The 9566-nt window shown below is 39.1% G+C and overlaps 2 protein-coding genes and 1 long non-coding RNA gene across 3 annotated transcripts; all 3 read left to right on the forward strand.

Moving 5' to 3' along the window:
- The first annotated feature begins 762 nt into the window (after positions 1 to 762).
- LOC126608237 (uncharacterized) lies at positions 763 to 4767 on the forward strand. The gene is made up of 7 exons (XM_050276093.1): positions 763 to 1448; positions 1567 to 1764; positions 2423 to 2695; positions 2836 to 2938; positions 3229 to 3347; positions 3471 to 3647; positions 3909 to 4767. Exons 1-7 carry the CDS (start codon positions 1140 to 1142, stop codon positions 4644 to 4646), a joined length of 1917 nt encoding a protein of 638 aa, XP_050132050.1. The 5' UTR covers positions 763 to 1139; the 3' UTR covers positions 4647 to 4767.
- Positions 4768 to 4894: 127 nt separating this feature from the next.
- LOC126608239 (uncharacterized) lies at positions 4895 to 7285 on the forward strand. The gene is made up of 8 exons (XM_050276095.1): positions 4895 to 5350; positions 5433 to 5563; positions 5699 to 5776; positions 5932 to 5976; positions 6081 to 6125; positions 6249 to 6300; positions 6539 to 6635; positions 6983 to 7285. Exons 1-8 carry the CDS (start codon positions 5038 to 5040, stop codon positions 7146 to 7148), a joined length of 927 nt encoding a protein of 308 aa, XP_050132052.1. The 5' UTR covers positions 4895 to 5037; the 3' UTR covers positions 7149 to 7285.
- A 1046-nt stretch (positions 7286 to 8331) lies between these two features.
- On the forward strand, positions 8332 to 8778 carry LOC126608247 (uncharacterized). Its single transcript, XR_007617808.1, has 2 exons — positions 8332 to 8479; positions 8526 to 8778. It is a non-coding gene; the product is annotated as an uncharacterized LOC126608247 (long non-coding RNA).
- The last annotated feature ends 788 nt before the right edge of the window (positions 8779 to 9566 follow it).

Here is a 9566-nt window from a genome sequence, read left to right on the forward strand (position 1 = left end):
ACATTCCCGCGGCAACGCGCGGGCAACCGTTCTAGTGGTATACTATGGTTTGGTTTCCTCAATGATTTTTTATTATTTGATACGGTACTGTCTATCAAAAGTAAAATCAAATTTGCTGACCAACCTAGCAACATTTGGGCCTTGCAACTCATTAAACAAACATTCACATCCATGGCCCACCATTTTATACACTCATGAGAATTGAGATGGGTTGGATCCAGCCAGCTCTTTCCTCCGATCCCATGGGCCCCACTATCCTTTTGTACCTATCCCTCGCCCATTTTAATGAGAGATTTTTTCCCGTGTCAAATTTTATTTTTTTAAATGGGTGATATTATTTATACTAAAAAAAACAAGTGTACTTAACCTAACAATAACTTAGTAATAATGTGGTTCAACCTCATCAGTGTCAAAATTTTAAGCGTTAATTTACATATCATAGTATAAGTAAAGGAAAAAAAAGAATATTTTCGTTTTCCTCTCCCTCTAATTATATATATATATATTTATATTTATATATTAAACAAACGATATTATTTATATTAAAATATGAAGAAGTTGACTAAATTACACCGAACTATCTATAATAATATTATTTAAATTTATCTTTACCAAAAATCCAACAAAATCCCTCCATTTATAATTAAAAAGTTTCTCCATCTTGACCCACACGGACTGTCCTAAAAATCTTCAAATGCCTGGCCTTTTGTTCTAATTGCTAAATCTACCCACCCCAGGCAAAACCCAAATTACTCCATTATCCCTAACGTGCGCGCCCTTCCGCTCCGCCCAAAAACGTCAAAACTGATGGTGACCAAAACACCCTTTTTCAAAAGGAAAGGTTACCCTCAATTATTGCGCTCGGCGTGCCTATAATCGTAATTTGAACGTCCCAGTTCTTTCTTTATTCGCGCACATTCCTGTGTTGCTCTACCTCCCTCACACGTCAAAGAAACACCCAAATCCACATTCTCAATCTTCCCTGATTTGATTTCTTCTGATTCTTTTCAATTTAATTGAACACTTTATATCTCTTTTTTTATTTTTTCATCCGAACTTTAGAAATTTTTGGTTTTTCCGGAATTAATTTTCTAGTGCTGTCATTCTTCTGAGCTTTCGATCTCGGCCGTTGGATTCCAATGGCGGCGGGATCAGTGGCGACCGCCGCCGGAGTCGCCGTGATTCTTTACTACGTGTTCAATCGGAGGGGAGCAACGAAAGAGGGCGGCGTTGAAGACGGGGACGACGACGGCGATCGGAGCGGAAATCTCTCGAAGATGAGATCGGCGAGGAAACGGCTTTCTCGGCGACCGGCTCAAGCGCCCGCCACGTGGGTCGAGTCGCTCACCACCTTGTCCGACACGCTCCGGTTCACCTACTCCGAAACGCTCGGGAAGTGGCCGATCGGCGACTTGGCCTTCGGCATTAAGTACCTCATGCGTCGGCAGGTGAGTAATTCGCTCAAAATTGGAGTCCTTTTTCTGCAAATTTCTCTCTTTTGGGGGTTTTGCCTCTGAAAGTTTCGTTATTTGCGTTTAAGTCCTTGCATTTTTGGTTAATTCGCAGGGTAACCTAAAAGTTGCGAGTGTGTATGCTGGTAGTGATAGTGTGCAGCTTAAAGGGTCTGGAATTATTGAGGAGTTGAAATATTACTTGAAGTTGCTGACGCTTTGTATGCTGTTCTCGAAGAAACCGTTTCCGGTGTTTTTAGAGTCAGGGGGTTTCTCTCAGGAAGATGTCCTTCTTCAGAAGCCCAAGGCCGGGGTTAGTAAGCTCTTAACTTACCTGCATTTGCCTACGGTTTATATGAAATTGTTCTACGGGTAATTGGATTGATGTAGATATTTAGTACCGCAGATTAGTGTCAAGGAACTGTGTAAGTAGGCGAATTTGTAGTTAAGCAAATAATACATACAAATAAATAAATCCATGGATTCCAGAAATCCAAAATATTACACTCAACCAATCCATAGATTCACACAAGAGCTGCCCATATTCCCCAGATCCACCATTTACCCACTTCTTCCTTCAAAACCGTGACAAGAATATCATATTTACAAGCCTTTAGTTCCATCACAACCAAAGTTTTCAACTTCGCGAGGCAGCATCAATGGAATAGCTTCAAGAATCTAAATTGATGCAGAAAATGAGAGATGAATATCTGTGTTAAATTAATAGAATGATGATAGTAAAGACTCGCGAAAGATGAACATTTATTTTATTGGACGATTTATGAGAAGTGAAATATGTTCAATTTATTTTTTATTTTTTTTACTTACCTCTGTGTTTTGAGTAATTTATGGTCATGTCGCATACAATGGTCCTCACAATTCTATGTTCCTGTGAAAACCAGCTTTTAGTTTATTATTTTCTGTAAAGTTTTGATTGATTCCTCTATTAATTAGAACAATTATTCTTGCAGCTTCTGAAGCCATCCTTCACAATTATACGTGATAGGAATTCAAAATGCTTCCTTCTATTAATACGTGGTACCCATAGCATCAAAGATACACTAACTGCTGCAACTGGTGCAGTAGCCCCTTTCCACCATTCGGTTTTGCATGATGGTGGAATAAGCAACTTAATCCTAGGGTATGCTCACTGTGGGATGGTTGCTGCAGCCCGTTGGATTGCTAAGATCAGTACTCCTTGCTTGCTTAAGGCTATTGGTGAATATCCTGACTACAAAATAAAGGTAAATGTCATTTCTTTAATTTAAAACAGCATGCCACTTTTTTCGCTTATTTGTCATTTCAAAATTGATCGTATGCTGTCTTGTCGCTTTTCCTGCTTATACCTGTTTTATGCCTGCTAATGTTGATATTTTCATATCAGGTTGTTGGGCATTCACTGGGTGGTGGTACAGCTGCGTTGTTAACATATATTCTTCGAGAACGGAAAGAATTCTCTTCAAGCAATTGCATTACCTTTGCCCCAGGTATGTCTGCTGAATTTCTTTTTGTTAATGGTTCTGCATTCCTTATCCATTTGTTCATGGAAATGCACCTATAAATTATCCATTTGGTCATGGAAATGCGCATATAAATCACATAGATATAAGGTATTAAATATGGGTTGTTACTCTAAAAAAAACAGTGTGTGGGGGGGGGGGGGGGGATATCATTTTATGCTTGTAGGTTCTGTGCTTGCTTTAAAATTGTTTCCTGATGTCTTCTGTCTTCTTTGTTAGAAAATGCTCATGTGCCAGTACCTAATTTTCATTTGCAGCTGCCTGTATAACATGGGAGTTGGCAGAATCTGGAAAGCACTTCATCACTACTATAATCAATGGCTCTGACCTGGTGCCTACTTTCTCAGCAGCTTCTGTTGATGACCTCCGCTCTGAGGTACTGTATTTTCTCCAGATTTGAATGGATGCATATTTCGTTCATTCTTGCTAGTCATGAATATAGTGCAGTTCTCATCTGTTAGACATTTCCAGAATTCTCATTAGAATCTGCCATAATCAGGTTATAGCTTCATCTTGGTTAAATGATTTGCGGGATCAAGTTGAGCGCACACGAGTTTTGAATGTTGTTTATCGCTCTGCAAATGCTCTGGGTTCTCGTCTACCATCTATAGCTAGTGCAAAAGCGAGGGTTGCCGGTGCAGGTGCACTATTGCGGCCAGTATCCAGCAGCACGCAGGTAATCTAATTTTTCACTTATTTGATTGACTGTTGACTGTTGACTTGTAGTAATTTGGACGATGTCTTATGAAAAACTATTACTGAAGTGCTGCTACTTGACTCATTTGGTTGAACCAAATTATGCTGGTCCATCTGTTTAAAATTTAGGTTGTCACGGTCCTCACGGATCATCAATTATTTCGGTGCACCCTGCATCATTTTGCAATCTTGCTTCTACTTTATCCGTATTATGATTATGCTTCTGCTTGGTAACTTGCAGATTGTGATGAAGCGTGCACAAAATGTTGTTGTGAGAACCCATTCATCAATCTCATCGTGGTCTTGCATGGGTGCACGTCGACGCAATGTAAGCCCATTACTGAACTCTAAAGCAGACGATTTGCATGAAGATTCTCTCATATGTGAAAAGGATTCTGAATATCGCGCTGAAGGAGTAATTGTGGACCCAATGCTGAATAACTTGGAATCTAGTTCTAGCGGTGGATTGGGTCATGATGACAGCGATGAAGAGGAGCAGCTTTTGCCAGTGAATAGAAATACTGCAACATCTACCGTTGAAGACATTACTGAAGGCGAGTTGTGGTATGAATTGGAGAAGGAGCTCAAGAGGCAGGAGGATGAAGTCAATGTCGAGGCCCGAGAGGAAGAGGCTGCTGCAGTGAAAGAAATAACCGAGGAAGAAGATATGCTGGTTGGTGTTGCAGAAAGCAATACGCCAATCTCTTCCTCGGATGTTTCAGAGAACCACCGCTTCTTTCCCCCTGGCAGAATCATGCACATCATATCAGTCCCTTCATCTGATGATACAAATTTAGATAACGACGGACCACCAGCCGAAGAACGCGTGGGCATATACGAGACACGTAGACAACTGTACAGTAAGCTCCGACTTTCTAAAACGATGATTAATGATCACTACATGCCTATGTATAAGAAGATGGTGGAATTGTTGATCAGGGAACTGGAAAATGACGAATCCAGTAATTGTATCGTGTGAAAAAATTAAAATCCCTTATGTTGCATGCCCTATCCGAGTGCGCTCTGTACAGTTAGATAACTTTAAGATTTTATATCTCTGTTTCTTGATCTTGATCTATGGGTAGAAGTGCTTATATCCACATCCTTGATAAGTTAAGATGACACAAGCACTTTTGGAATCAGCTATTTTACTTGAAATTGTTGATTCCGCATGCTTGGTTTAGAGCCAACTCGGACGCTTATTCGGTACAAAATTTGCAAGTTGGACAGCATCTGGGTTCAACTTTCATCCTAACTAAGTCAATACAACGACGTCGTTTGTAGAACGACACGATTTCCTGTTTTCCGATTACATTACACCCCCTTAAAACGACGTCATTTCTGTAGTTCTCTGTCCCTCCGCGTGCGTAATGATCACCACCACTCTCCATCTCTCGCTCCCTCATCCTCCGTCTTTTCACTCCCTGGCGCGCGGCGCGTGCTCCCACCGCCAACCTCTCTTCCTATCCCACCTCACCTTCCCGACCTTACACATCTCAAAAAACACTCCACTTCATCGGCTTCGACGATCATCTCCGATCGCCATGTCCTCCGATTCCGGCCGATCAAGCTCGCCGGCGACCCAACCGCCGCCAATGGAACTCAACGACGAGTCGGATTTCGAAACCATCGTCTCACCCGACGGCTACATCTCCATCTGTGGCTTCGGTTCCCTCCTCTCCGGTACGTACAATCTTCCCCATCGCCGTCGTTGTTTTGATGAATTTTTTGTCGTTTTGATGAGTTTGATGTTTGCGGGAAGCAGAGAGAAGCGCGAGGAGTACGTTTCCGGAGCTGATCAACTTCAGAGAGTCGCGGTTGAACGGCTTCCGGCGAGTGTATGCTCACATGGCTCCCATTTTCTTCGAGCGTGGCATTGCCAAGCCTGAGACCAAGGTAAAAAACAAAAATCAAAGAGAAATTATGAACAAATTTTTACCCTTTTGTTTTTACTCTGTAAAGGAAATGCTGGGTAAATTCTAGTTGTTGAGTCTGTTTTTACTAATTTATAAATTTGGTAACACATTGCAGGAGATTGCGAGCTTGAGTGTAGAGCCATTTGAAGGGGAAAACCTTATAGTAACAGTGTTTGAGATTAAAAAAGCAGAGGTATACTTATGAAATTAGAGTTAAATTAATATGAAATTAGTGTTAAAATTAATATGAAATTAGTGCTAAATTAATATCCAATCCTTGAAAATTACAAGGAAACTTCGGTAATTCATTCCCAACTCATATGCTAAATCTTACATTGTTAACTTCAGATTCCAGCTTTTATCAAAAGGGAGCCGGAATTTCGATTCCTAGCTGTAAGTTGCTGAATTGTTTCTTGCTGTATCTGGTTGTTGGTAAGAAGAGCCTTAAAAAGAGAATAAAGGAAAGCTTAATTTGAATTTATTTGTTCCTGCTGTAGGTTGTGCCTGAATCACTTGATGGGAAGCCCTATGATAAGCGAGCGGTGAGAGTGCAACGTCTATATGAGATAGCAATAGCTTCAGTTTGTTAGGGCTTTTTGCCCTTCTCGTTTTGGGTTTAGTTTAGTAATTGGTGACGGTGGTTTGTTGATGTGGAATTAATGCAGGTTCTTTGTGCTCGTTATAGTGATGAAGAATTTTTCAGAGTTAGATGCAAAGGTAAACCTTCTATTGTGCTTAACATAACAGTGTATCCCAGTTTTCATTGGTAGTGAACAATAATGTCTATATAGTTAACTATTAGTTTTCGGATTGCATTGTTAGATATAAAGAAATATCCTTTATGCTTTGGTTTTAGCTCAATGATTGTGCTTACCTATCCAATCTATAATTCATCATGACGTAGTGCGGTTTTGATGCTAATTTGTGCTCTGGTTTTTGTTTTGCTGAACTTCAGGAAGTAAGGAGATGTATTATGAGCTATTTGGACGATATAATATTGATAAGATTTGGCGAGATGACATCTTACCTTGTCGCACTTACCTTCGGCATTGGTAAGTACTAAGTTTAATAATGTGACATGTAATCTTATCAATAAAAGAAATCAGCTCATAGACCGGCTTAATTGCACATGAATGGACCTTGGAATATATTTGAGTGATTTGATTCATTATATGGTTTCTTTGGCTTTTCTCAGTTTCATTTGTACGAATGTGTGATCATAGAACAACATAAATAGTATCCTATTCGGTACAAATTTTGTTAGAACCTTCCTTTTCGGAATTTGCTTTTGGGCTCTAAAATGAGCGTGAAAAGCATGCTTATACTCTGCTTTTAGAATATGGTTTCTTTGCCAGCTTCTCCTTGTATGAACTAAACTGTTTGAAACATGCCTTTGTAGTGTGTTAGCAGCAAAGAATCTGAGCGAGGCAGCATACAACAACTTCTTGGATCATACTTTTCTTGGAGACCGTAAAACGACTATCCGTGAGTACTTGGCTACAACAGGTTCGGGCATCATGGAAGAAGAGCCTCCAGAATCCCTCAAGACCCGTTATGGCGGTTAATATTAATAAATCAGACGAGACCATGTGTTTGCGAAGCCTTGTCTAATGTTTCTGAGCTTGAAAGTGATACATCGATTCTTCGAAAGCAGTAATTTGTGTCAATTCGTATCTGAAAGAAGCAGAGGGATTTAATGCTATGCGCTTGCCTTGTGACTTTTCTGTTAAGTTGTGTCATATGAATTTCATGGCTTAGAATGAGCAACATTTTTGTTGCACTTCCACCCTTTTACCCTTTTAAAAATGGTACCCAAAATCCCTAAGGATTTCAGGGATAAAGATCGAGGAATCTTTTTACATAATTTGATTTTGTTATTGAACTGGGAGAATTAGAAAACGGAAGGTCTCGAGACATCTATTAACATTGAGACGAGAAATAGTACCAGACAAAGAGCTGCTTGGTCAGTCAATGAGACCCTTTCTGAAGGATTTGCCTCATTTCTTGGACATGTTTGTACTTCACTTTTATTGGTTTGGCATCACACATTGCATATTTTTCTATAATGCAATGGACCATTGAGTACCTGAAAAATGAACTACCACATTTGAACAATGAGATCTAATTCCTACTATGCGATACCACGGAACATTGTAGCCGCATCCGACTTCATACTAGTTTGGTTAGCTGAAATTAACGGAAAAAAACTGGGACCGTAAAAAAGTGTTTCATAAACACATAAACAGCATTTTCACAATTTTATGTGAAAAAAAGCTAAAAAGCTGAAGCATCAAAAGTGAGCTTCAAGAAACCGTTTCTCCAAAACACGGATGAATAGTGTCATTAAATGAATCAAATTTCCAAACGTACCCTTCCTCTTTCTCTCTTTATTGTATGAGAGCAAAATTTCAGACTTGAAAATTCAGCTTTGGTTCGGCGTCGACCTCACACCTCCTTCCTCCCACCTTTGATTGTTGCTCTTTCATCTCCATATCGCGTTCTCCCTCGTCCTCCCGTACTTCGTTTAAAACAATCACAACTCTTCCTAACGGTTTTTCTTTTAAGTGTACAAAAAGGCTCAAAACAGATATAGTTGCAACTCCAATTTCCCGAAGGTTAGACAAACTTATTGACCAGAAACAAAAAAGAAAGGGTAGATAAACTTTGTCCCACATCGATGAGCGAAGTGGTGGAAGGTTAGAAGCTGGCTATAAGTAAAACGATACGGCGCCGAACCTTAACTAATCTGTCCTGTCAGGGGGTGAAGGATGACTCGTCAATGATCGTTAAAGTGACGGCGGGTCGTGCCAACACCTATTCGAACACACAACGATTCGTACGTGCTAGATCCACCCTACTTCGGTGGACGTGCACGTCAATTTTTGAAAGCCTCGCTGTCTGTGGTGGGGCTCCAATAACTCTGAATGGATATCTTAACCAAGAAAAATGGTGGGGCTCCAATAACTCTGAATGGATATCTTAACCAAGAAAAATACCACCAGCCATTTCCTGATACGTGTATTTTCATCCTGTATACTTCATTAGGAATCAAAACATGTAATTATATTAAAATTTATTAGGAATCAAAACTAAAATTGTAATTATATTAAAATTTAGATATATGTATTTCATTAGTTCTCTAAATATAATTCATATTAAAATTCAAAGTTCTAAAGAACGTTAGGTCATCTTTAATCGATGATCTAATCGATGGCTGACTAGAGAGCTCGTTTTAGCCCTCTGGCCTTCCAAGATTCTCTAAGATATTAATATTTTAATGAACAGTACATGGCTATATTTGTCTTCGTCTCCAACCGAGAGCCAGAGAGCCAGAGGGCTCATTTGAGCCATTTCACAAAAAACCGTCTCCAACCGAGGGCCAAACATAATTTATTATGTTTTTTAAAATGTTGTTTAAGTTTCATGTTGTATAATTTTTATGTTGGTTAATGTTATTTAATGTTGTTTCATATTGTTTAATGTTGTTTCATGTTACTTAATTTAATTTAATGTTGTATAATGACTTAGGAAGTTATAGGAAAAAAAATAGAATTTAAAAAAATATGAAACAAATTTTGTGAACTAGAAGTTACAGAAAAAAATGGAATTTAAAAAAAATATGAAACAAATTTTGTGAAATAGAAGTTATAGGAAAAAATAGAAGTTATATGAAATTTTTTGTAAATAAAAAATAATAATAATAATGTTAAAAAAAAAATCAAATCAAATCAAATGCAACGGCTAGTAGCCGTTTCATTTGAATTTTTTCTTAATAAATCATGTTGGTTATAACCGACATGAATAACAAAACATTAAAAAAAATAGCCAACCTGGGGCTGGCTGGCCAAAAACAGCTAGCCCTTTGGCCCTTTGGCCCTTTGAAATTCTGTGGGCCCCTCCCAGATTCCCGAGCCCTCTGGCCTAACCCTCGGTTGGAGACAGTTTTAGGGTTTTTTTCAACCATCTAGCCCTCTGGACCCTTT

This window comes from Malus sylvestris, chromosome 16, assembly GCF_916048215.2.
Source record: "Malus sylvestris chromosome 16, drMalSylv7.2, whole genome shotgun sequence".
NCBI classification, from domain to species: domain Eukaryota; kingdom Viridiplantae; phylum Streptophyta; class Magnoliopsida; order Rosales; family Rosaceae; genus Malus; species Malus sylvestris.

What these genes read in the sequence shown, in the direction of transcription:
- LOC126608239 (XM_050276095.1), top strand. Translation starts at nt 5,038, where the DNA reads ATGATCACCACCACTCTCCATCTCTCGCTCCCTCATCCTCCGTCTTTT. An exon ending in CTTCGGTTCCCTCCTCTCCG is followed by an intron (nt 5,351 to 5,432) that starts GTACGTACAATC and finishes TGCGGGAAGCAG; the next exon opens with AGAGAAGCGCGAGGAGTACG. An exon ending in CGGAATTTCGATTCCTAGCT is followed by an intron (nt 5,977 to 6,080) that starts GTAAGTTGCTGA and finishes TTCCTGCTGTAG; the next exon opens with GTTGTGCCTGAATCACTTGA.
- LOC126608237 (XM_050276093.1), top strand. Translation starts at nt 1,140, where the DNA reads ATGGCGGCGGGATCAGTGGCGACCGCCGCCGGAGTCGCCGTGATTCTT. An exon ending in AGTACCTCATGCGTCGGCAG is followed by an intron (nt 1,449 to 1,566) that starts GTGAGTAATTCG and finishes GTTAATTCGCAG; the next exon opens with GGTAACCTAAAAGTTGCGAG. An exon ending in TTCAGAAGCCCAAGGCCGGG is followed by an intron (nt 1,765 to 2,422) that starts GTTAGTAAGCTC and finishes TTATTCTTGCAG; the next exon opens with CTTCTGAAGCCATCCTTCAC.